Here is a 27,454-nt window from a genome sequence, read left to right as displayed (position 1 = left end):
TTGAAGAGTCATTATTTGTTTAACAGGAAAAAAATTCCGAATATACCAGGTATTTGGGTAAATATTGTTAAAGTATCCTAGTAAGACTCCATTCAATAAAAGTAGACAAAGCAATTATATAGGATATTCTCCTAAGAGAATTGTGATAAAATTCTTCAAAGTACTGTATTCTAACATAATGACAAGAACAAGTGAAAGAACCATTAGGTTATGCTAAACAATTTTCATACCTGAGGCTCTGAGGTTTCATATTCAATATCCCTGTCACTACTACAAGCAATAGTTAAGCAGTGTTTTCTTTTTTAAAAAATTAAGAAATAAATGGCAGGTTTTGTCATCATTATTATAAATATTATAATACTATGGAAACTTGATAAACCTTCTGGAATGGCCTGGTAAGGGAAAAGAAAAAGAAAAATATATTCTCCCACCACTCATTTTATTTCTCCATCCATGTCCAAAAATTAAAATTCAGCCTGTGAGATGGGTCAGTGGATAGAGAATTAAGATTCTCAAGCAAAAAAGAAAAAATTCTATGTTGCTTGTAACTTGTGTCTGTTCTTTTTCCCAAAAATCTAAGCTGAGGCTACAGATCTTGGCCTTGGCAACCATTTGACCTCAAGAAATTACAAATACTATGAAGAAAAAGAAAAGAAACTTCTAAGTCTCATCTCTGTCATTGAAGGGTTGCTTGGAATATTCATATTCCAGAGGTCTTTAGAACTACCTAATTCAACATTATTACTGCTCGGAAAAAGTATTTCAAAGACATAATTTTCTTAAAGCAATACGGCAATTTCAAAATGAGAACAGAGGCCAGTGACAGGAAAATATTGTACTTGTTTTGAGGGTGCTCCTTGTTATATTTTATAAGATGATTTAAAATGTGCTCTAAGATTCTGTTAAGTGTGTCATGAATTTAAACATATGCATTTATTTCAGTATGCAAATAACAAGACATTTGCAATGAACTGCAATATTTGTATAATTATCTCATGCATGAAGCTGAAATAAAAATATTCACAAATATGCAAATATAATGAACTCTAGTTGTTTTATTAAGAAGTATGAATAAATTAAAATTGTTTGGCAGGTGAATATGGCTTTTTAAATTAAAACAGAAAATGAAGCACTGATCATTATGAAGCATTTATTATTTGATAATTTAATAAGTGATTTCTAAGTGTCAGGATTGCTTCATTTCCTGTGATAACTTACATATTTCTTATTATAAATTACGCAATAAAATATCAGATTAAGATGAAATAGCTGAAATTTCTTTGCTCTCAGTGCTATTAAAATGCCAAGACTCTGCACAACAGTCTTCCTCATGAAGGGAAAAAGCTGTTATTGTTAAGCAATGTGAGGCCCAAGTATCTTTCTTACTCAAATCTACCTGCACCTCCAGTAATAGCTGACTCTATACTTGTACAAATAGGGAAAGGCTGGGACCCTGATCTTTCTTGTGTACTGGGATTTATCCCCTCCCACTTTCACATTTCCTCAGTGGAAATGAAGAAGACAGTAAGTGCAGGAGCATATTCCCAGCCCTAGGTTTCCTGCCACAGGGCCCTAGCTTCTCCTCACAGAAAGTATGGAGAAATGGGAATGATTTCCTGAGAATGTCTTTTGTTTCCTGTCTCACAATCAAATCATTCGAGTTCAGTTTTACCCAGCTCTTTCATATCTGGCTTTCACCTCCACGGTCATATTAGGCAGTCCAAATCAGTCTTTTGGGGGGGGAGAAAGAGGATGAGGAGATTCAATTACAAACTGGCAAAATAACTTAAAATTATAGAGCATTATGTACCTCATAAAAGTACATAAAGGTATTGTTGACAAGCTAAAATTGGCATTCTAAGTGGAGAAAAACTTATTTTTTTTTTAATGGAACGCTTTAACAATTTTTGGAGAAAAGGCAGCCAATGTGAGGTTTTGAGACTCAGCAGAACAGCTCATGGGACTAGTGTGTTTGCTTTGGTATGCATTTGGTACAGGTGTGAGTTCAGCCACTAATTCACCAAAGAAACATTGGGACAGTAATGCTATCCCCCCTCCCATTCTCTATCTCTGTATCTCTATCTGGGAAAAAAAAAATGTCATCTTGGAGTGCTGAAGGTGAACACTCAACAATAAAAAAGGGAAAAAATGTTTTTATGAGCTATTTCTCATTCAAGTAAATAAACACATTTTAAAAAAGAGGGGCTGGATGGTGGTGCACCTGCCTGAGCACACGTTATATTACAATTAACCAAGTTTGAGCTCCCAGTCCCCATCTGTAGGGGAGAAAGCTTTGCGAGTGGTGAAGCAGTGTTGTGTGTTTCTCTGTCTCTCTCCCTATCACCCCTTCCTTCTTATTTCTGACTGCACTATCCAATAAATAAAGATAAATTTTTAAAAAGTGATCTTTTTAAATGTTTTAAAATAATATTTGCTTAAAGCTCATGAATCTGAATGTCCTTAGCAACTCCAAACAAGCTAACTATAATAATTAATTGTTCAAATTAATGTGAGAACCATGTAGGGTGGTCTCAAAATTATATTTAGATTAATATCTGGAATTTTATGTGTTTGGTTGTGAAATCCAGGTAATCACTGCAAGCTGAAGAATCCATCAAATTGTAACAACAGTATCCAGTCCTTAGTGAACACCAATTCTGAATTTAAAGGCTGTCTCTGCACTGATGATCTCTACTGTACTATTGGCAAAATGTTTGGGCAAAAATGCATCAATGAATCAGGTACCATGTACTTATACAGAGTATTTGCCATCATAAAAAATGAAAAATGTAGGGAGTCAAGCGGTAGCGCTGCGTGTGAAGCACAAGGGCCAGCTTAAGGATCCCATTTGGATCCCCTGGCTCCCCAACTGCAGGGGAGTCGCCTTGCAGGCGGTGAAGCAGGTCTGCAGGTGTCTATCTTTCTCTCCCCCTCTCTGTCTTCCCCTCCTCTCTCCATTTCTCTTCCCCTCTCTATCTTCCCCCCTCCTCTCTCCATTTCTCTCTGTCCTATCCAACAATGACGACAGCAATAACAACAACAATAATAACCACAACAATAAAGCAACAAGGGCAATAAAAGGGAATAAATAAATAAATAAATATTTAAAAAATGAAAATTCTATTTCAAAATTAACCACAATTTTTCTTGGCCTTCTTAATAGCACAAATAATTTTGGAAATATGTAAAGTATTTAAAAATAAGTACAATATCACCTATATAAAGCAAAATATGGCTTTAAATAAACCTTTACCATATTAATTTTATTGAGAGTTTAATGGTTTATAGTACAATTATGTACCCATGAGTAAAATTTCTCATCTCACCATAATAGATATCTACAAAGCACTATCACCCTCAACTTGGTTCTTCTTTTTTTTAGTGTTTACTTATTTTTATTTTTAATTTTTTTAATTTGTTTATTTAATAAAGGAGATATTAACAAAATCATAGGATGGGGGGGGTACAACGCCACACAATTCCCACCACCCAATCTCCATATCCCACCCCCTCCCCTGATAGCTTTCCCATTCTCTATCCCTCTGGGAGCATGGACCCAGAGTCATTATGGGTTGCAGAAGGTGAGAGGTCTGGCTTCTGTAATTGCTTCCCCGCTGAACATGGGTGTTGATTGGGTCTTCTCATATGTCAATTTATAACTTGGGTCTTCTTATATGTCAATTTGTAACTTGGGTCTTCTTATATGGCAATTTATAAAATTTCAAGCTCATTTATAGATGACCTCTTACAATAGTATTCTCAATGCTTACCAAAAAAGAATAGAATTAATAAAAAAATTTTCACTAGAATATTGACAGAAAATATATTTTTAGAAAACATATTAAAAGTTTGTAAGTGAATTATTTAAATTTAGACCCTTTCTTCCTTTCTTCTTTTTTTTTTTTCTTTTCTTTTTTTCCATTTCCTTTTCTTTTTGCTTTATTTTTAGAAGAATCAACACTGGCTTCAAATTTGACTTCACAGTCAAATACAACACAGTGGCTCTATGAGATAGATATGTCCTTAATTATTCCAAGAAGTGACTGTGTCATGGCAACACATTTTTGTCAAGACTCTGAACACTGCACTCTGTTGTATGAAAATTTTAAGAGAAATTGTGGGAGAGAGTCAGAACGATGTAAGACTCTTGAGGGAAGCCACTTGTGTGCAGCATTGAGCAAAGGTCTAAGGGGAACTATCTTATGGAACTGTCAATGTAACGACCATTCAAAATCAGAGTGTGTTGAAATTTGGAAAAGTTTGTTTGAAGATGTTTGTGTACCTGGTGCTCAAAGAAATCAAATTCCAGCCATCAGTGAAGAATATGATGATGAATTCAACCAGTACACTGTTTCAGGTTGGTATTTAAAAAAATAGGAACATTGTTTACAATATGAATTAATTTTTTTAAATTTCTCACTCAAATTATGTCAAATTTATTTATTTTTTTTTATTGCCTCCGTGGTTGTCGCTGGGACTCAGCACTGGCACTATAAATTAACAGTTCCTGGTGGCAATTTTTTTCCCCATTTTGTTGGATAGGAGAGAGATAGGAGGGGCGATAGAGAGGGGGAGATAAAGATAGACACCTGCTTCACAACCTTGTGGCATGACCCCCCTGCAAGTGAGGAGCAGGGATTCAAACCTAGACTCTTGCTCAAAACATTGTGTTTCCTATTATGTGTGCTTAACTCAGTGCACTACTGCCTGACTCCCTCATAACCATGCATTTCTTCTAAAAGTTATAACTAAAAGCTCAGTATAATTGCTTTGTCCAAAGAGGTTGATGAAGAGATGCAAAGTGCATAATGATAATTTTATACATTTATTTGTCAAACAAATATTTATAAGGCATTTGTGTTGTATTAGCTCCTAAGCAACAGGCTTAAAAATGCTCTTCAAATTTTTTAAATGACTAATAAAATATTAAGAAATGTTCTTCATTCAAGGAGCTTATTTTTATTTAGGTTTTTTTTTCTTCTTCTTCTTCTTTTCCTAATGGGAACACTGGTTAGGTGGTATTAGGAATTAAACCCAGAATTTTGGAACCTCAGGTAGGGAAGTCAATTTTCTGTAACCATTATGCTAGCCCAGACCTCTCAAGCTTGTTCTTTTTGTATACAAATGAAATAGTCTCTGTTCTTCTTCTAGATAACAAGAAAGAAGACAATAAAGTCAAGTGGAATTTAAGTACTCTCTCCTCTCATGGTAATATTTATGCATCTTGATTTTGTTTACTAACATAAATAGTAGACTATGCAATGTAAAATGTAGTTACTGAGTTTTTTAATTAATTTTTTTTCTGATTTGTTGCCCTTGTTTTTTATTGTTCTTGTAGTTGTTACTGTTGTTATTGATGTCGTCATTGTCAGTCGTTCTTAGATAGGACAGAGAGAAATGGAGAGAGGAGGGGAAGACAGAGAGAGGGAGATAAAAACACCTGTAGACCTGCTTCACCACCTGTGAAGTGACACCCCTGCATGTGGGGAGCTGGTGCTTGAACTGGGATCCTTATGCTGGTCCTTGCACTTTACACCATGTACATTACTGAGGTTTTTTAAAGATATATCAATAAAGAACAAATTGTGCACTTTTTAAAAAGTTGTTATAAAATATTAATGGACATAATAAAATGATATATATTAAATATATAATTCAATAATGCAATAAAATTCACTCTAATATTATAATGTAAAATATTATAGATGAAGCAAAGTATTTGCATTTCTTCCACTTCTTCTTCTAGCGTTTGCCCTTCTTCCATAGCCAGTCAACAGCATCAGGTTGAGCCTGATGTAAAGTTTTGAGACCTCCTTTGAATCTGGAGAGGTGGCAGTCGTTGACTATGTGGGTCATAGTCTGTCTGTAGCCTCAGGGGCAGTTCGGGTCATCTCTGGCTCCCCAGCAATGGAACATAGCGGCGCACCGGCCATGGCCTGTTCGATAGCGATTGAGGAGGGCCCACATAACATACTAGGTCAAAGCCAGGTTGACGCTTGCAGGGATCTGTGATGAGGTGTTTGTTCTTTACCTCAGCTGACTGCCAACTCTGTTTCCAAGAGACTGGAACAGAGAAGATCAGTGTAGGCATAGGGGACCAGGTTGGGTGACGAGACGTCAAGCGTTGGACAGGGTGGGCGAAGATATCCTCGTATACTGGCAGGTCCGGTCGAGCATAGACGTGGGAAATGAACTTAGATGATGCCGCATCCCAACGAATATCTGGCGGGGCGATGTTGCTAAGAACTGGCAGCCATGGAACCGGGGTGGAACGGATGGTTCCAGAAATTATCCTCATGGAGGAATATAATTTGGAATCGACCAAGTGGACATGGGGGCTACGGAACCATACTGGGGCACAGTATTCTGCAGTGGAATAGCATAATGCCAGAGATGATGATCGTAGTGTGGAAGCGCTCGCGCCCCATGAGGAGCTGGCCAGTCTTGCAATGATGTTATTCCTCGCGCCCACCTTTGCTGCAGTTTTTATGAGATGTTTGTGAAATGACAGAGTGCGATCGAGAGTAACGCCAAGATAGACTGGCTGGGCTTCTTGCCGGATTCTCGTATCGCCAAGCTGCACATTAAGCTCACGCAAGGCCGAGGCATGGTGTAGATGGAAAACAGATGATACCGTTTTTGCAGTGCTAGGGATTAGTTGCCATTTTTTACAGGAAAAGAGAAATTTCCCATGAGTGGTCATCTCACTTCCAGTTATCTTGTCCATCTCCAAAAATCTCTCCCTTTACACTGTCTGAACTGGAAGACGCTTTGAAGAGGGTTAAACCGGGAACAGCTGCTGGCTATGATAACATCACCCCAGAACTCATTCTTAACCTTGGCCCCGCGGCAAAGAAGTGGATCGCTTCATTCTTGTCCCACGTCTTGGAATCTGAGTCTATGCCCAAAGTTTGGCGTCGTGCGAAGATTATAGCAGTTTTGAAACCAAAGAAAGACCCAACACTGGCCGCCAGCTATAGACCAATTTCTCTCCTCTCCGTGTGTTACAAACTCCTTGAGAGGCTGCTTCTGTCACGTATTTCTCATCTTACAGAGAAATTCCTATCACCCGCCCAAGCTGGTTTCTGCCCAGGAAGATCTACCTGCGAACAAGCCCTGGCCCTCTCAACTTACATTGAAAATGGATTCCAGAAGAATTTAAAGACAGGTGCTGTCTTTGTTGATCTCACAGCAGCCTATGACACTGTCTGGCACCGTGGTCTCCTAGTCTCCTAGTCAAGATCTCCATGGGTGGCCAACACTATATCGTTTCTTCTCCAAAACAGAAGATTTCGTCCACTAATAGGTCAAAACAACTGCTTTATTTATTAACTATCTATAGATTTTGAAGGAATACTCTATAATTAAGCCAAAAAGACCTTAGTTTTATGGATATTTTAATCATATTGATTATATTGTTTGACACTAATTTTCTTGTGTATATTTTGAGGGATGCTTTAATAATATATATATATATATATATATATATATATATTTCCAGAATGTTCTATATGCTATTTAATTAAGTGGAAACTTTAATAAGATTTGTTCCTATATACTAAAGCAACAGAACAAGAATAATTTTGACTTGAGCCAATAAACTCACCATGAGCTCACTATAAAGCACTAATACAATTTCTGAAGATTTATTGTTTGTATTTAAAAGGCCTGAACTCAAACATTTTTCCTTCAGTTCAATTTTGGCCCTCCACACTTCACATTATTTCTGGATCACCATATATATCGCATTCTAGAAAGATGATCCAAATAGCCTACTACTCAGGACTTAGTAAACTTGTGATTGCTGTAAAAGAGTATAAAGCTTGCCAGAAATAGTGCATTTGGTAAATCATTGTGTTTTGTTTGTAGATTTTCCCAGGGTGTTTTGCAGATTCTCTGTGTACAACTTGGCATTTACTTTTCCACAACATAGGCATATCATTGCTTACAGGTATCAATGGGATCCTGTCTTGTATGGAAGTGGCAGAGGCATGTGTAGGGGATATGGTCTGTAATACACAGTTGGCCCCTTACCTTAAAGCTTGCTCAGCAAATGGAAGTCTGTGTGATGTGAAACACTGCCAAGCAGCCATACGGTTCTTCTATCAAAATATGCCTTTTAACATTGCCCAGATGTTGGCTTTTTGTGACTGTGCTCAATCTGATCTACCTTGTCAGCAGTCCAAAGAAGCTCTTCACAGCAAGCCATGTGCAATGAACATAGTTCCACCCCCTACTTGCCTCAATGTAATTCACAGCTGCAGAAATGATGAATTGTGCAGGTGAGTAAAAACACGCATACTTTACTTTCTTATTTCGGCACCTTATTTGTTACAGTCCAGTCCTAGCACTTGATTTCATTACATTAGGTCAAGTTCCCACCATCATCCAACATGATATAAACAAAGCCTTGCAATTCAGATTCTTGAATCTATAGTACATATGTAGTATCCATTTTGAAACTCAAATTCAGAACAAGTTTTGTAATAAAGAAAGTTCAATATGTCAGGATTTGGTAATGATGAAATAGTATTATTAGCACTGTATATTCATGTTGTATTACTGAATTTATCAACAGTCCTGACTTAGAGGTCAACTTTTTCATTTTTTGTTTGTTGGTTTGTTTTGGTTTGATTATGAAAATGCTGTTAAAGTCAAAGGATTTCTTCAAGGTGATATTTCAAACTTCAGAATAAGTGCCTTTTTGTTTTAGATTGGAGATAAGGAAGGAGAAAGCAGTTTTAGAACAGTCTGAACAACCTCAGCACATATCATGATGTCAGAAATGTACCCATCCTCCTCTCCCTAAGCTCATACCCTTGATTCTCAGGGAAGTCAGTCAGTTGCTTATTATTTACTACATTATGTTTATCCAGCACCCACTACTACTCTTGCCTTCAGTGTGTGATAGAAAATTTACTAAAACTGATCACTTAAAACATTTCAAATGACAATTTGCTTAAATTAAATGGTAGTTACTTCTAACTTTGATGTTGATGTGTTAAAGGATCTTTATTTAACAGCCAGAATTGTGTTATGATATTTATATTCTAGTTAGGACAGAGTAAGATAGATGGTAAATAAGGGGGGGAAAAGTACTACATCATGAGGTAATGAACGTTCTGTACACACACACACACACACACACACACAGAGAGAGAGAGAGAGGGAGAGAGAGATGGAGAGAGAGGGAGAGAGAGAGATTAAAAAAGGTTGTTGGTGGGCAAGAAAAGCTGCAGTGAAGAATGAAAATTAGAAGTGGTTTATTAACTAATAGGAAAAATTTTAGAAGACTTAAGAAAGTGTGGTAATGTGCATGTCTTAGTCAATATCTGAGGGGAAAAAAAGACAGCAAGCAATTACATCAACTGGTATGAAGGAAGAAAATATACATGCCATATCCATATTAAATAATCATAGAAGAAAAAGGAGGAGGAGAAGGAGAAGAGGAAAAAGGAGAAGAAGGAGAAGGAGAATGTATAAAGAGAGCATGATAGGATACAGCTAGAAATTCTTGGGGAGGCAGCCATGACTTGATTAATGTCTTGAGGAGTAATGAGTACATGAATTTTTACTCCAAGTAAATTGCACAGATTAGAGAATTTTGAACAGAAATGTCAATGGTCTGGTTCACTTATTACCACTTCCATTCTTCCTGTTTTTACTCCATTTAATGTTTTTGTCCTCCAGGTCAAAAATTAGTTGTCCATACATATGGGGGGCTTATTTCTGTCCTTTGACTCTATCCCACTGGTCAGTTTTTATTTTGGTTCTAGTACCAAACAGTTCTGATTATTTTTTCTTGCCTATTTGCTATGAATAGGACTTATATACTATTCAGTGATAGTGGGCAGCCCTGCCTTGTACATGACTGAAGAAGGAAAGCTTTCAATTTCTCATCACTGATTATATTTGCTGTTGGTCTACTGTATTGTTACTCAACTATGTTGAGGACTTTCCCAACTACCCACATATTTTTTTAAATGTTTGATCATGAAAGTATGCTGGATCTTGTCAAAGACTTTTTCTTCACCTGTTGAAATAATAATATGATTTTTTTGGTTTCAAATTTGCTGATATGGTGGATCACATTTATTGATTTACCTATTTTGAACTAGCCTTGCATCCCTTCTTAATGTTCAAGGGAATCAGTCTCTAGCTTCTTTCTTTCTTTCTTTCTTTCTTTCTTTCTTTCTTTCTTATTTTTCTGCATTTCTGTCTACTTTGGTCACACATATATTCTTGTAGCCTGTATAGCTAATAATGTAGCTACACTAACAATTATAATAGTATTTAAACCAGATACCTTTTTTATTCTCTCTTACTTTAAAAAAAATCCTATAGAAATATCAGATTTCTTAATGAATGCATGCTCAGTTTTATCTGATTCCATTGCTACATTATGTTGAAACTATTTGCAGTCAACCACAAAGCATGATATATTTGAGAATTTCTATCACATAAAATGGTTGTATAGAAAGTGATAGAACCTGCTGTTCTAGTCCTTGGGAAAGTCCACACTGAATTCCAAAATACACCCTCTCTCATTAAACTCAGTTTGGCATTGATCTCCTCTCAGAGTGACTTCTAATAATGTTGTTGATTTTCTTTGGGAAGAATTTCTGAGTTTAATGACCTCTACAAAGTACTTGGTGGAGGGTCTGCAATATGGTAGGTACTCAAAAGATACCATCTCATTTCCCTATACTTTAGAATGTCTTACTCTTAACTATTAAAAAGACTTATTTAATTATTTATTTATTTAGTTAGTTGTTTATTTATTTATTTTAAAGATAATAGAGAAAGAAAGAACCAGACATCACTCTGGTACATGTGCTGTCAGGACCTCATGCTTGAGAGTTCAATGCTTTTATCCACTGCACCACCTCTTGATCCACTACTCTTAACTTTTCTAATGTTGTGATGTGCATTTATCTCTACACATACATATATACACATATATATTTTCCTATGTAGTTTATCTTATAGAGATTACTTCAGAGAGTATGGTCTGTGTGCTTTTATTTCATTTTCATGCATGCAAATATTCTGTTAGTGGATTCTTGGCAGAGGTGCTGGATATATTATACAATATTTATAATCAAGATTTAAAAACAAATCCTGTGTCTCAAGAAAATTTTGTCTTAAGAAGCTTTCCAGAATTGATATTAAATTATTTTAATGTAATCTGGATGGGGAAAATCTTCAAATAAAAAACTTCTTCACTGAGGATATCTATGCCTTATTATTTGCCTTTGAAGAGCTTACATGTGGAGCAAAGTAGAACACTCAGTTTTTAATATATAATTTGTATTCCTGCTCATAGTCTATAACTCAAGAAAGGCTTTGAAACTCTTTATTCTTTGAAAGGTCAATGATGATGTTGTAAATAACTGTTAATTTCAATTAATATAGATATGCATCAGGAGAGAGGATTAAATACTACCAATAATAAGTCATAGAAAGTTAAATATATGATACATTATATTTTTATATGTATGAATACATGAAGGTGGTGAAAAAAGTATTTACTTAAAATTCTATCTTAGAAGCAATATTCTACAATATGTATTTATTTAGCCAATCAGCCATTCATCCCTTCAATTTATCTATACATTCTTTATCTAACCATATCCACAGCTCTACTGCAATCACACTATTATTTTGATAGCCTTTACTCATTTCCCCAGTTTTCATGACCTTCTCTATTATCCACATTTACAGTCTTGCTATTTTTGTTAAAATTTAATAAATAAATAAAATAACACATGTGTTTAAAATAGTTATTTTTGTTGTGCTATGTTTGTTGTGCACTTCATTTGCTTGGTTATTTATTTAGCATGTGTGCATGAACCTATGAGACTTTCACTTCTGACTCATTTCATTAAGCATAATTATAATTAATTTTATTCTTGTTATCACAGAAGGCAACATTTTATATTTTAGTTGTAAAGTGTTGTGTTTAGATGACACAGTTTTTTTATTCAATCAACCTTCAATGTTTATTTTTACCTTCAATGTTTATTTTAAACAATGGCTCTATATTTTAGCCATTATAAATAACACTGCTATGAACATAGACATCATAGTGTATTTGGATTTATTATTTCTTTGGGGTTTTTTTGTTTGTTTGTTTGTTTCATTTTATTAGGGGTTAATGGTTTCTGGGTTTAGTTTCCTAGTTCTGCATAATATGTGTTTACAAAACATTATCATACCCAATTTAGGACTAGTGCCCTCCTGCCCACCCTTCAACTCCCTCCCCAGAATTCTTTGCTTTGGTATAGTTCATTATTTCCAGTCCAAGTCTTACTTTGTATTTTCTCTTTCTGTCCCTGTCTCCCAAATTCCATCTATAAGTAAAGTCATTCAGTATTCATTCAATTGATTAAACACACAATGACCTGGAAAAAAAGTCAGAGGCAGAATTCAGAAAACTCATTATGAAGGCAATTCAGAATCTAAATATTAATACAGACACAAATTCAGGAACTCACAGACCATTTTAACAAAGAGTTGCAAAACACACAAAGACAACTCTAAACAGAGCCACAGGATGTGAAGAAAACTTTGGATTGAATTAAGGCTTTCATGTTGGGCCTTCTCTTCCTGACTCATCCCACCTAACACTATTCCTTCATGTTCGGTCTAAGGTGAGGCAAAGATTGGGATTTTAAAGTTTCTGGCCTAATATTTTGGTCTATTTGATCTGACTTCGATGTGTGGTTTTTAAGTAGTGGTCTAGTTTCATTTTTCAACATATGGCTGTCCAATTTTTCCAACAGTATTTGTTAAAGAAGCTATCATTTCCCCATTGAGTACTTTTGGCCACTTTGACATATATTAGGTGGCTATATATATGTGGGTTTGTATCTGGGCTCCTGGTTCTGTCCCACTAATCTGGGTGTCCATTTTTATCCCAGTCCTATGTTGTTGGAATCACCATTTCGTTGTAGTATAAGATGAAGTTGAGGCGTATGTAGCCTCCATTTATTTCCTTTTTTTTTCCCAAGGTTCTTTAGCAGTTTATGGCTCTTTTGTGGTTCCACACAAAGTTGTGGACAAGTAGTTCAATTCCCTTGGAGAATGCTATTGTGTTACCATGAGCGTTGTGTCTAATTTACAGTCTCTTTTAAGTTGAACTTGGTTCATAGGTTGTATTGGCATACCCATTTTCTCCTCCCCTTTTCTATGTCTTTGTTTTCTCCTGTTGATGTTGTTTGTGTTCCTGGTTCTGTTCTAATCTAGATCACCTAATATAGAGTTAGATTCCTTTACTTCTTTTCATGTGGGACTTCTTTTTGTCACTCTTGCAAGGCAAGATTGGTGATGATGAATTCCTTCAGTTTCTTTATGTTCAAAATATCCTTACTTTCCCTTCATACTTGAAGGAAATTTTGGCAAAATAAGAGAACTTGTGGTTGCCAATTCTTACCTTAGTTTTGCTTTTTTTTGAGTTTTTTAAATTTATTTTTTATTATCTTTATTGATATATTAGATAGAGATATCCAGAAATCAAATGGGAAGAGGATGGTAGAGAGGGAAAGAGACAGAGAGACACCTGCAACAGTGCTTCACCACTCACAAAAGCTTTCCCCCTGTAGGTGGGAACTGTGAGCTTGAGCCTGGGTCCTTGGCACAATGGAGCACGTGCACTCAACCAGGTGTGTCACCACCCAGCCCTGTACAATTCTTATCCTATAATACTTTGAACTAATTGTTCCATTCCCTTTTTACCCTCAAGGGTTCGTTAGGGTTAAGCGCAGGTGGCTCAAAGCACGAGGACCCGCATAAGGATCCCAGTTCAAGCCCCCAACTCCCCACCTGCAGGGCAGTCACTTCACAAGCAGTGAAGCAGGTCTCTCCCCCTCTCTGTCTTACCCTTCTCTCTCCATTTCTCTCTGTCCTATCCAATAATGACAACATAAATAACAACAACAATTACTACAACAATAAAATAACAAGGGCAACAAAAGGGAATAAATAAATAAATATAAAAATAACTTTATGGTTCTACTTCTATATGCCAGATTCTTCCTTTTTCTGGCAGCCTGCAATGTTGTTTTCTTGTCTTTGTTTTTTGATATTTTTATTATGATGTGTTCTTTTTGTGGGTCATTTTGGATTCAGAGACATCCTGGATGTCTATGTGAAGAAATTTTTCTGCTATGTTATCTTTAAATACATTCTTGCTCCTCTTCCCCTTCCTTTGTCCTTGGGGATCCCAATAACTCTTCATAGCTTTTTTCTGATGATGTCTGGCATTTCATTTTTCATAAACCTTTTCTCTCCAATAGCATTGCACTCAGAGTGTGATGGTTTATGTCCTAACCCCTATCTTCTCTCCTCAACCTGATTTATTCTACTTGCTGGGCCTAATATACAAGCCTTAACTCAACCCAAAATTTCCTTCACATCCTGTCACTCTGTTTGGAGTTGTCTTTGTGTGTTTTGCAACTCTTTGTTAAAATGGTCTCTGAGTTTCTGAGTTTGTGTCTGTATTGATATTTAGATTCTGAATTGCCTTCATAATGAGTTTTCAGAATTCTGCCTCTGACTTTTTTCCAAGCCTTTTTGTGTTTGATAATTGTATTTTTCCCCATATTTTGGCTAAGTGTGGTTCTGTTGTTCAGCCAGTGGGTGACACTGTGGCTAAGATATATGTCATGGTTAGAAGGAGAAGAGATTTTAAAATACGTCCCTGCACACATTTAGTACCTGTGACAATGAAATAGGGACCTGCTCTCTTTTTTCAGTCTGTACTCTGCAATCTGGAAGCCTGCTATTGCAGCCTGGTCAGACCACTTAACTTTAGTTTTCAGTCAGGTTTTCTCCTGATAAACTCCTGCCCTCTTAGAGCTGTTTCTATGTTCCACAATGATACTACCAAGATTGTGCTGTGTGATAGCTGCTGGCTTAAACTTCTTTTGTTTTGAGTGTTCTCCTTCACTCCTTTTCACATGTGACTGCATCCACCTGTGACTCAGTGGGTTTCTTCAGAAATTGTATTTGTAATGTAGTGAGGGTCTAGATGTTTATTCATTACTTTATCTAGTTGATCACAGGAGTGATGTTTCATCTGCTGCTACTCCAAGGCCAGATTGCCCAAATCCTTGAATTTGTTTTCATATTTGGATAAATACCTTGGAATGGCATTGGAAAATCATGACATATTTCAAATTTTTAGTATTTTGAGTACTCCTTACACTTTTTTGCAGATACTGTATCAACTTCCATTCCCACAAATAGTGTAGGAATGTTGATTTTTTTTTTCTCTACACTGTAGCTAATACTTGTTTCTAGTATTTTTATATAGTCTAATTCCCCATGCATTACATGATATCTCATTGTGGGCTTTGGTTTATTCTATTGGTGAGATTGGAGTGTTTACATATAGGGAGAATACTGATATGGGACTTAACGTCATCTTTTTTTTCTTATTATTTATATATGTTTCATTTCTTTTTCCTTGTGTTTTCTCCGCCATTTCATTTGGATAATTTTTTTTGAAAATTCTCTTGATTTCTTCATAATCTCTGCTCTAGATATTTCATATGTGTTTATCATGAGACCTGTATCAAATTTTCTGTCTAAAAGTAGCCTACTGACTATATAGATACTGTCCTCTTCAACTTTTATGTTTTTCTATCTCACTGTTGAGCATATTTATTATTCTGTATTACTTTACTATCTATCGTCTTGCTCAAGACATTGGTATTCTTTTGCTGTTTTTTTTTTTTTTAATGCACTGAGACTGTGGTGTTTGACTTCACTATTCCTAGACATTTTCATTCAGATAGAGAAATAAAGATCACAACAGTACTGGAGCTGCCTTCTGTGACTTGGTACTCCTTGTGGTTTCAAGAGTCAAATCTGGATTGCATGAAACAAGGCAGTTGCTCTATCAGTGAGAATTTCCTCTAGCCCTCCATTCTTTTCAAGTAGAAGAATTTCCTTTCAATATTTCTTTCAGGCCAGGTAGTAAACTACATTAGTATTTGTCAATTTCCTATATTTCTCCATCATATTTGGATGATAATTTTCAGGTTATATTATCCATGAGTGACAGCTTTTGTCCTTTAATATTGTGAATATGTCATTCCACTATCTCTTAGTCTTCAGATTTTCTGCTGAAAAATCCAATCAAAACTGGTGGAGGTCCCTTTGTATAGTGCATGATATTTTTATGTTAGTAAACTTTAATATTATTTTTTATTTTGTATTATCTATTTATTTATAAAGAGATAAATAAATAAAGGATATAAATAGATAAATTAATAAATAAATAAATAAAGTCTCTGGATAGAGACTGCCAGAAATTGAGAGGAAGGGGTGAGAGAGAGAGAGAGGGAGAGAGAACAGAGAGATGTCTGTAACACAGTTTCACCATTTGTGAAGCTTTCCCACTGTAGGTGAGGACTGGGGGCTTGAACCTGGGTCCTAGTACATTGTAACATGCACTTAACCAGGTGCACCACCACTTGGTCCCTGACTTTAATATTTTTTTGTCTCTGAATTTTAACAATGATGTATCTCAGCATAGGTTGCTTTGTATATGAGTATTTAGGTGTTTTTTCAGCTTACTTTAATCTATGGTCATTCTTTTCCCTTTAGTTTGGGAATTTTTCAGTTGTTATATATTTTACTAGAACCTTCATTCCTTTATCTCATATTACCTTCTGGGTTATTATTCCTATGTTTCTTCTTCTAATGTAGCCTGATAGTTCTCATAGAGTTTATTTTTCCCAGATATTTTTCTCTTTGTATCATTACTATAATTTTGTCATTATTATTGCTATGTCTGCTTCTGTGAGATTGATCCTAATTGCTAAGCTTCTTTTTTTTTTATTGTCATGAGGATTGTTACTTGGGCTCATGCTTTCATGATTAAGCCACTGCTCTTGGTGGCCTTTGTTTTAATACATATGCAGAAGAATTGAGATGATAATGAAAGGTGAATAGAGAGGAAAAGAGAAAGAGAGACAACCTGCAGCACTGCTTTTACCTCTTTTTTTTTTTTTTTTTATCAGAGCTCTGGCTTATGGTAGAGTGGGGGATTGAACCTGGGACTTGAGAGCCTCAGGCATGAAAGTCTCTTTGCATAACCATTATGCTATACCCTCACCCACTGCTTTTACCTCTTATGAAGCATCCCTTCAACAGATGAGGACCAGGACTTGAACATAGTTAACTGGTGTGTTCTACCAAGCGTACGACTGTACCACTGCTCAATCACCTACTTGTTTCATATATCTATATATATCTATACAGATATATATAGATATATGAAAGAGAGAGAGTTTCACATGAACTAGAAGTAAATGGAACAAGAGAGACCAGAATACCATTATGATACATGGTGCTAGGGATCAAAATAGGAACCTCAGGGAAGATAACATAATGGTTACATAAGCAGGCTGTAATACTTAAGGGCCTGATGTTTAAGGTTCAGTCCCCCATGGCAGTAAGCCAGAGTTGAGTATTGCCCTGCTAAAATAAAAATAAAATAAATAAATTTTTAAAAAGAACTTGAGAAAATAAAGTCTGATACCCTACTAGTTGAGCCATTTTCCCAGTAGCTATAAATAATACTGTATTTACTGTGATCGTCATAACTATGCATAGAAAATCTTTTATATCTTCAGTCTCTAGTGAATTCTTTCTGCTCCTGTATCTCTTTTCAGATATCACGGGTTTTTTGTTGTTGTTGTTGTTGTTGTTGTTGTTGTTAAATTGACATTCTCTAACTTCATTATGTTTTGTTATAAAAATTTATCTAAATCATTTGTCTACTATAGTCTCCAATTCTGCGCCTTTATATTAGATCTCTGGAAACATATAATTACCCTTAAGGATTTCCATCTTGCGTCTTTTGCTCAAGGGGTATATGTGTTGTGTTTGTGCTGCTTTCTTCTATTTTCCCATAGGTGGCACTATGGTATAATATTGTTAGAGAAAACTTTAAAAAAAAAATTGTTTTAGGCACTTCAACTAGGATTCCAGGTTTAAGTGACTAAAGAAGGCATTATTATACAGTCTTTGATTTAGACCAAATTAACTTGGCAATCTAGAAGAAAGGTCCAAAGAAGACAGATCCCAAAAACCTAATTCTATTTGGATTCAACAAATGACACTCAATGCTTAAACAACTGGGATAAAGTTTAAGGTCATCAGATTAAGAGAGGACAATGGCAGTTGGACAAAATCAAGAAACTGGCTCACTTAATAACGACCCTTTTTGGTCAATATCACAGCACTTCATCAGCTGGGGCCCTAGTCAGGGAATCCTGACACAAATATGATGGGCCTAGACCTCTATTAGGTCCTTCTCTACACCGCTCATTTTCATCAAGAACATCATCATAAACCCTTTTGAGGGCCTTCCCAGGAGCTTGCCCTCACCATGAAACAGGGATGTTAGAGACTGCCCTAGTCTCTAAAGGGAGGTTTTGGCATCCTGCCCTGCCACTCCAGGAAGACTGGTCCTGAAATGAGGGCAGCCAGCTGTGTTCACAACTGTGACCAAGAGCTGCGAGCTCAGACCAATAGGGACTTAGAGGTTACACAGGCTCTGCTGCTAAATATATATGGATGTATGTATATGGGCCCTGAGTCAGGTGGCTGGAGGTAAATAGTTAACTTTATTCGGAGAATGTTTAAAAGAACGGGAGCTTCTCTCTTACTAACCCAACTTGCCAGCCCTTTTCTCTACTATGACACCATTCTCTCAGAAATAGTTTTATCCAACATCCTAGCTATCAAACTCAAGTAAAAACTACCATAGTTGTGGTCCCCTAGAAACATGCTTAAAGTGGACTTTCTAGCTCCCTTCAACCCTATAATCCCTAATCTCATCTGCTCTGTTCCTACTGTTTGTTTCCTGTTCATTAACCATTTTGTCTCAACTTTATATTCTGCTGCCTCACAGACATCAAGTTGCAGATGATATCATGATTCCATCCTGACTTCTCTAGGCAGAGGACCTCACCCATGTGTCCTGGAACCATGCCTCTACAGAACTCTATCCCACTAGGGAAAGATAGAAATAGGCTGGGGCTATGAACAGACCTGCCAACACCCATGTCCAGTAGAGAAGCAATTACAGAAGCTAGAAATCCTACCTTCTGCACATCAACAAACTATTTTAATCCATACTCCCAGTGGGGGAGAAGTGATAGGAGTAAAAGGATAAGAAGGCTCTGAACTCCAGCTTCATAAGGACCTGAAGAGAGAAGAGGGAAAAGGAAGGGACAGTTGGATGAAGTAATAGGGTTATGTGCAGCTTAGCGAGGAAGAGAGGACTGGACCTGGAAGAAAATGGGGAACATTCAAATGTAGACAGATAGTTGTAGAGATAGTGATTAATCCATGTCTGGAAACTTGGGAGAACTGCTATGGCTTGCAATGGAGGGACTGGGGATTCAAAACTCTGGTGGTAGGGATGATATGGTATACCCCTGTGGACGTGTAATCTTGTAAATCAATATTAAATCACTAATAAAAAACTAAAAATAAAGAAGAGAAATACAAATTTAAACCATGATAAAATACTCATGCTGAGAATAGCCTACATAAAAAAGATAGGAAACAACAGTTTCTGGTTAGAATGTGGAGAAAAGGCAACTGTGGTACATTGTTGGTGGGGCTGTAAACTAATGTTACTCCTATGTAAATGGATGCCTAAAGAAAAGAAGAAAGAAAGAATAAAGGAAAGAAAGCAGGAGAGAAGAAGAAAAGAAAGAAAGAAAGAAAGAAAGAAAGAGAGGGAAGGAAGGAAGGAAGAAAGGGAAGAAGGGAAGGGAAGGGAAGGGAAGGGAAGGGAAGGGAAGGGAAGGGAAGGGAAGGGAAGGGAAGGGAAGGGAAGGGAAGGGAAGGGAAAGGAAGGGGTGGGGTGGGGTGGGGTGGGGTGGGGTGGGGTGGGGTGGGGTGGGATGGCATGGCATGGCATGGCATGGAATGGAATGGGATGGAATGGAGGAATACCTTAAGGTCCCTGAAATGTCATTCCTAGGCATGTTATATTATTTTTATTTACTTTGAATATATAGAGAGAATGAGAGGGAAAAGGGTGATAAAGAAGGAAAGAGATACCTGTAATACTGCTTCACCGCTTGTGAAGCTTTGCCCCAGTGGGGATCGGGGGCTTGAAGCAGGGTCTTTGCATATTGTAATATGTATACTCAACTAGGTGTGCTACCATCGGGCCCCCATTCTTATTCATTTATTAAAAGACATAGATTCACCAATTCAAATGGATACATGAACCCCTTTGATCATAGCTGCACTATTTACAATAGCCAAACTATAAGATAAGCCTAAATACCATCTAAAAGATAAAGAATTGATGAGATATATACTCAAATGAAGACTAGTTTGCTATTAAAAAGGTGATGCTGTTCAAACCAAAATAGATGGAACTGGAAGTAATCATGCTAACTGGAAGTAATCATGCTAACTGAGGATAAGACAGCTACTAGATTGTTTCATTCATGTGGAACATAAATACACAAACTTGTAAAAAAAATAATGATAATAGCAACAACCAAGCTATTCTTAGGCTCTGTAAAAACTAGGATGACTATCAGAGGAATCAGAGGAAACTAGGGTGAGAATTCTATTCAGTAAAATGGCACAATTTGTTGTTGGGAGTGGTGAGTTGTATATGGACACACATTCATTCTTTACCATATGCATAGGTTTGACTATATTCCTGAAATTTTATGGTATTGTTATTTTAATTTGGTTTGGTTTGGTAAAACCAGGACCTTGCTCTGGACTGCTTTTTAATTTTTATTTCTGCTGTGTGTGTGTGTGTGTGTGTGTGTGTGTGTGTGTGTGTGAGTGTGTGTGTGTGTGTGTGTGTGTGTGTGTGTGTGTGTGTGTGTGTGTGTTTGTGTGTGTTAATGAGAGAAAGATATACAGATAAATAACAGCACTACTCAGTCCTGGCTTTTGGTGGTAACTGGAGGGTTGAAACTGATGCCTCTGGCATCCCAACATTAAAATATGTTCACAAATCACTATACTGTCTTTCTGATCAGGGATGGCTTTTGTTCATTCAGATGGAAAGGTAGAGAGAGAGAGATACCCCAGCTCTGGAGCTTCCTCTTATTCCACAACACTTCCTTTGTAGGACCTGGGTTTGACACAGAACCACACAACATGGCAAGGCACACATCTCACTGGGTACTCTATCTTGTCAGTCCTGATAATATTGTAAACCAATGTTAAATCAATATAAATAAATAAATGAATAAACTTCCATCTTATAGAACAGAATCTGATCATATTAAAATAGGATTTAAAATATAGGGTTACTAAAGTTAACTTAATTTTGGACTTAAACAGAGCAGCATTGTTAGAGTGGATGAGTTCATAAAAATGTCATGTGTTGGGAGTCAGGCAGTGGCGCAGCAGGTTAAGCACACCTGGCGCAAAGCACAAGGACAGGCAGAATTATCCAGGTTTGAGCCCCTGGCTCCCCACCTGCAGGGGAGTTGCTTCACAGGCGGTGAAGCAGGTCTACAGATTTCTTTCTCTCCTTATCTCTGTCTTCCCCTCCTCTTTCCATTTCTCTCTGTCCTATCCAACAACAAAGACATCAATAATCACAACAATGTTAAACAACAAGGGCAACAAAAGGGAAAAATAAATAAATATTTAAAATTTTTTTTTTAAATTTCATGTGTTCAGAGAATTTTTATACATGTTCAGTGCATGTTCAAAAAGTATAAGACATAATTGAGACGATGACTGTAATAGCTTTAAAATTGATTTGTAAAACTTTTACTAATTATTTTTATTTATTAGATAGGGATAGACAGAAATTGAGGGGGAAGAGGGAGAGGAGAGAGAGAGAGAGAGAGAGAGAGAGAGAGACGCCTGCAGGCCTGCTTCAACACTTGCAAAACTTTCCTCCTACATGTGAGGGCCAGGGGCTTGAACCTGTGTTCCTTGTGCATTGTAATGTAGGCAGTTAACCAGGTGCTCTACCACCCAGCCCAGATTTTTTTACACTATACATGCATCTCTGCAAACGTACATGTTATGTTTTTATTTAGTAGAGTAAGAATAAAATAGGCAATCAGAAAAGTTAGGAAATAATGCAGTTTTGATGTGTTATCTTGGTCATTAAGTAAACATATAATGTTTTGCTTTCAATTAGCTTTTGCTGCCAGGAAGAAGAACCTCAAATAATTTTGTCAAAGCTAACTCATCTGCTTGAAAATGATAAGAAAGAGTACTCAACATTCTGTGGGAAACTTGGCACACACACACACACACACACACACACACACACAAAATCAAAAGATTTATCTGAAACCACTTCATATGAAATAATGGCCAAATATTATTCACAAATTAACATTCTGCTTTAAAATATTGTTAATAAGCCTTCCAAGGAACTCATATGGTGAACCATCAGTCAGTAAAAAAAAAAAAAAAAAATAGCAAAAATGGAAAATTCATAGAGGGTATCTCAAAATTAGCCTCTGTCCTTCATAAGAAATAGAATATAATTCACAAGATTTCTTTTTTTTCCCTTTCATTCTCTCTGTTGGGATGTTTGAAAGTATAAACTTAGTTTAAATCTATAAAGCGTCATCAAAAGGCTTGTTTTATGTCAGTCTTTCACTAGTGCTAAGACAGAATTTTGTGTTAATATGAAACATTTTTTTTCAAAGACTAATTCTATTTGTTAACTTTTTCTAGGAGACGCTATAAAACATTTCAGTCAAAATGCTGGCAGCATTTGGCTAGAACATGCCATGAAGATGATACCTGCATTAGTAACTTAGGCAAGCAGGACATCATTTGCTCAGCCAGTGATGACTGCAAAGCAGCTTATATTGGTACTCTTGGGACTGTCCTTCAAGTGGAATGCACCTGTAGGGCCATTGCCCCAAGTGAAGAAGCTTTGTGCAAGGTTTTCCAGCATATACTACATAGAAGATCATGTTTTGGTAAGTACACGTAGATAATTTAATGTTTGCAATTTCATCATCTTCTTAATATTTATTTACCAATAAGTGGTACATTTCACATAATTTATCTCTATAATGAGCATATATAGATATCAATATCAACAGTATAAAATATTCTCTTACTAGTAAGGTGAATAGTTCAGGAATCTATTATAATAAATCGTTATAAATCTTAATGAATTGAAATTGATGTTTCCCATATTTTAATAATTTTATTAGTGACTTAATAATGATTAACAAGAATGTATGGTAACAGGCGTACAGGTACAATTCATTTTTAATCTCACTTTTATTTATTTATTTATAAAAAGGAAACAGGACAAAACCATAGGATAAGAGGGATGCAACTCCATACAACTCCACACAATTCCACCAGAACTCCGTAGCCCATCCACTCCCTTAATAGCTTTCCTATTCTTTAACCCTCTGGGACTATGGATACAAGGTCATTGCGGGATGCAGAAGGTGGAAGGTCTGGCTTCTGTAATTGCTTCCCTGATGAACATGGGCGTTGACAGGCCGATCCATACTCCCAGCCTGCCTCTCTCTTTCCCTAGTGGGGTGGGGCTCTGGAGAAGCCAAGCTCCAGGACACATTGGTTTGGTCATCTGTCCAGGGAAGTCTGGTCAGCATCATGTTACCACCTGGAACCTGGTGGCTGAAAACAGAGTTAACATATAAAGCCAAAAAAATTGTTAACTAATCATGAACCTAAAGGCTAGAATGGTGCAGATGAAAAGTTGGGGTGGGGGTGTCCTCCGTTTTGTAGATAGCTAGTAAGCATATTTTAGATATATTCCAAAGGGATATACTAGTTTCTTAATTACTTTTTCTCCTGAGCCTGAAATCTGATATGCAGATGAATCCAAGTCATTGTCTGGAGAGATGATGTCATGGCTGGACAAAGGACCAGAAAGCTGATCAGAGAAGAGAATAGCTCCCAAATATGGTAAAGGAGCTCCAGGACACATTGGTGGTTTTGTCTCCCCCTGGTAGTCTGGTTGGCATCATGCTAGAATCTGGAACCTGGTGGCTGTAAAAAGAGTTAGCATATAAAGCCAAACAAGTTGTTAACTAATCATTGTTGTTGTGCGCAGGCCGCGGAGATGAGAGAGAGGGGGTCTGGAGCGAAGAGAAAACACAAATCTTTATTTGCGCTGGCACCTCAGAGTTGGGTGCTAGAGAGGCAGGTTGGGCCACGTGGAGGTAGCGAAAATGGCTACCTCACGCAGTAACCTTTCCTGCGTCTGAACACCAGAGTGAAGCGCTGGCAAGAGAGCGAGGTGCGGAAGAAAAAGGGCTTTTATAGGAGTAGCTTTCGTGAGAATGGGAAGGGGGAGGAGTAACCATAGCACTCCAGGATAGGATAATAACTCTCGTGAGAATGGGAGGGGGGAGGAGTAACCAAAGCACTTCCAAATATCGCGGGGATATAGACAATGCCCTGTAGGCATAACATGGCTGAACAGGCACTCCGAGAATGTCCCAACTTTCGCGAGAACTAGCAGTAGCCTGAGGGACAACATAGCAGATGTGACTGCATTGGCACAATTTCCCAACATCTCCTCCTTTCCTTTTATCTAATGCCCAGGGCAACAGTGTGTAAAGTCTATGAACTACTCAGGGTCAGTCTATGAAAAACCAGCAACGTGAAGGGAAGGAAGCTGCTGTAAAATTGTCTAACGTGTCCAAAGGGTATACCAGCAAGTTCAATAGAAGTCTCAGTCCAATGTAGGCGACTAGGGGGAGAAATGGCAGGGGATGAAATGCTGCATGAGGAAGGTCAGCCTCTGGAATTCCGATTTTCTGTAGATTGTGAGCTGGAACCGCCAAAACGTGACAGGCAAAGCAGAAGCAGGAAAGGCAGACAGACAGTAAAAAAGTTCTGTCCTTGGAGTCTGTGAATCAGGTTCTTCAGATCGCGTCAGGTGACATCTAGTTCAACATCCTAGAGGAAACACTCATGAAAGACATGTCTCTGATATCTGATTACTGTAAAAAATGGCGACTTCCCTAGCACTGCAAAAACAGTATCATCTGTTTTCCATCTACACCATGCCTCGGCCTCGCGTGAGCTTAATGTGCAGCTTGGCGGTACGAGAATCCAGCATGAAGCCCAGCCAGTCTATCTTGTCATTACTCTCGATCGCACTCTGTCATTTCACAAACATCTCATAAAAACTGCAGCAAAGGTGGGCGCGAGGAATAACATCATTGCAAGACTGGCCAGCTCCTCATGGGGCGCGAGCGCTTCCACACTACGATCATCATCTCTGGCATTATGCTATTCCACTGCAGAATACTGTGCCCCAGTCTAACTGGAGGCGGGGTTTCCCTGACTGGAGGCGTGGTCACAGCTTATCAGGACATTGGTTACGCCAATGTCCTTGGCGACTGCACTGAAAGCAGGCCCGTTTTGATTACGTGAGGTAACTGTATAAACCTGTGTCCTAGCAGGTGTCCCATAATTGCCTGATGTAAGTTCCTGTGTCACTAAAATCCAATTATCTGGGTGTAGGTGTTTAAGAATAAGACATGCCTGACTGAATTGTGGTATCATGCCATCCCAGACAATAGAACACAGGAGGAAAGAGAGGATTTCAGGATTATAAACCTTTATCTCTAAGGTTTGCCTCACCCTTAAGATGAAATTTGTTAAGGTTTCATCAGTGTTTTGGCAAAGAGAGTTAATAGGGACTGAAGAATCTACATTGGTTGGGGTCACACTTTCCCATGCTTGTGTTGTGCAGATGCGTACCTGTTCAAAATAACCAGTTGGAAACTTAGCTTCTGCCTGCTGAGTTCCAGATTCAAACGCTCCTGCTCCAAACAATGTATCAAAATTCAATTATACCTGTTTATTACTATTTTCCTGCAATTGTCTAGAGCATTCATCATGGAAGCATGCCTTCCATTGTGGGTAGAGGGGGTCTGGGAGTGCAGCACAAGCCAGGTCTTTCCAGTCCTGGGGGGTGTTAAGGTGCTGGTAAAAACTCCTTAAAATGGACTTGGTCCATGGAGCATGAATTCTGTCCTCCTTCACGGCTTGTCTGAGTTCTCTCAGCTCAGTGGAGGAGTATGGATGCCACACCTGAGGAATTTGTCTACTTGGGGCCACATTTACCGGGAAGGTCTGGATTTGGTTCGATGACACTGGGGAGAGATCTACGGAAGTGGAAGGTGCTATAGTGGCAGGGGAAACTTAACAGTTATCTAGGGGATGGAGTTCTTGGGGTGAACTGCAAATGGTTTAACGTCCCTAAATGCTAAAAAAATATCCTTTAACTCTCGTATCTCAGCCTCAAGGTCACTTAACCTTTTGGCAGGAGGCCTTGTACATATCCTGAAAATAGTAAATATAGCCATGAGAACCCACGCTGTAGCGAAAATTAAAACATCTCTGAGATTGAAAACCAGTCCCAGGAGAGATGGATAGAATGTCTGGGACACCTCCTCATAAAACAGAAAAAATCCCATGGTGGAGGGAAACGCGGCGCCACAGAGGCGGGCGGATGCCACTTACCTGTGTCTGGGTGGCTTTTCTGGACCTCAGGCTGGGCGTGAGTGTGGGACACGTTGGGCGCCAGATGTTATTGTGTGCGGGGCACGGAGATGAGAGAGAGGGGGTCCGGAGCAAAGAGGAAACACAAATCTTTATTTGTGCTGGCATCTCAGAGTTGGGTGCTAGAGAGGCAGGTTGGGCCACGTGGAGGTAGCGAAAATGGCCACCTCATGCAGTAACCTTTCCTGGGTCTGAACACCGGAGTGAAGCGCTGGCAAGAGAGCGAGGTGTGAAAGAAAAAGGGCTTTTATAGGAGTAGCTTTCGCGAGAATGGGAAGGGGGAGGAGTAACCATAGCACTCCAGGATAGGATAATAACTCTCATGAGAATGGGAGGGGGGAGGAGTAACCAAAGCACTTCCAAATATCGCGGGGATATAGACAATACCCTGAGGGCACAACATGGCTGAACAGGCACTCCGAGAATGTCCCAACTCTCACTAGCAGTAGCCTGAGGGACAACATAGCAGATGTGACTGCATCGGCACAATTTCCCAGCAATCATGACTCTAAAGGCTGGAGTAGGGCAGATAAAGAGTTGGAGGGGTCTCTGTTTTGTAGATAGTTAGTAGGCATATTTTAGTTATATTACAAAAAGCCTGCAGCTTTATTTTTCCCCTGAGCCTGAAATCTGTTATACAGGTGGGTCCAAGCTTATCTGGGGAGATGATATCATGGCTGGGAAAAGGACCAGAAATCTGAATCAGGAAAGAGAGTAGCTCCCTAATATGGAAGAGGTGTATAAATATTGTTGACTGTAAACATCATCGATTTGATGTGATCTGGGGCCCATATTCAGCTTATGAGCCTGTGTGACTTCTGCATTCCTGTATATCTGAGCTCACATCCTGTGCTCTTCAGTAGGAACATTCCAAGAGGCCCCAATATCAGGACCCATCTTCCTCAGG

The 27,454-nt window shown here is 37.9% G+C and overlaps 1 protein-coding gene across 2 annotated transcripts in view; it reads left to right on the top strand.

The window, feature by feature from the left end:
- Positions 1 to 27,454, top strand: part of GFRAL (GDNF family receptor alpha like) — a 78,553-nt gene that overhangs the window by 5,786 nt on the left and 45,313 nt on the right. The window contains exons 3-6 of one of the 2 annotated variants that reach the window (XM_007516522.2): positions 2,583 to 2,741; positions 5,152 to 5,208; positions 7,952 to 8,282; positions 22,714 to 22,964. In XM_007516522.2, the coding sequence (XP_007516584.1) occupies positions 2,583 to 2,741; positions 5,152 to 5,208; positions 7,952 to 8,282; positions 22,714 to 22,964 (798 nt within the window). Of the gene's footprint in view, positions 1 to 2,582; positions 2,742 to 3,949; positions 4,358 to 5,151; positions 5,209 to 7,951; positions 8,307 to 22,713; positions 22,965 to 27,454 lie in introns of those variants that run through there. The other variant, XM_060190011.1, reaches the window with a different exon arrangement.

This window comes from Erinaceus europaeus, chromosome 4, assembly GCF_950295315.1.
Source record: "Erinaceus europaeus chromosome 4, mEriEur2.1, whole genome shotgun sequence".
NCBI lineage: Eukaryota > Metazoa > Chordata > Mammalia > Eulipotyphla > Erinaceidae > Erinaceus > Erinaceus europaeus.
The sequence above is the reverse complement of the archived record's forward strand: the minus strand, read 5'-3'. Positions and strand labels throughout refer to the sequence as shown.